We start from the raw sequence: 277 nt of genomic DNA on the forward strand, positions 1-277 counted from the left end.
GGCAAGAGCCCCCCCGGGAGATCCCCGCAGCCACGAGCGCCCCCTGAGCCACACCGGGCAGCTTAACCGAGGTGCCTGGCAGCCGAGGAGCGCGGAGAGGGACCCTACCTGGTTGGTGATATCATAGACCACGATGGCGGCTTGTGCCCCCCGGTAGTACATCGGGGCCAGACTGTGGTATCTCTCCTGCCCGGCCGTATCCCAGATCTCAAACTTTACCGTTGTGTCATCCAGGCAGACGGACTGTGTAAGGAACGCCGCTGCGGGGAGGAAAGAC

General features: G+C 63.9%; 1 protein-coding gene across 1 annotated transcript in view; it reads right to left on the reverse strand.

Annotated features, from left to right (window-relative positions):
• LOC104293474 (ras-related protein Rab-5B-like) overlaps positions 1–277 on the reverse strand; it is a 2,024-nt gene that overhangs the window by 850 nt on the left and 897 nt on the right. The window contains exon 2 of the mRNA XM_009892977.1: positions 109–260. Coding sequence (XP_009891279.1) covers positions 109–260 — 152 coding nt within the window. The remainder of the gene's footprint in view (positions 1–108; positions 261–277) is intronic.

This window comes from Charadrius vociferus, unplaced genomic scaffold (genome assembly GCF_000708025.1).
Source record: "Charadrius vociferus isolate BGI_N301 unplaced genomic scaffold, ASM70802v2 scaffold2629, whole genome shotgun sequence".
NCBI lineage: Eukaryota > Metazoa > Chordata > Aves > Charadriiformes > Charadriidae > Charadrius > Charadrius vociferus.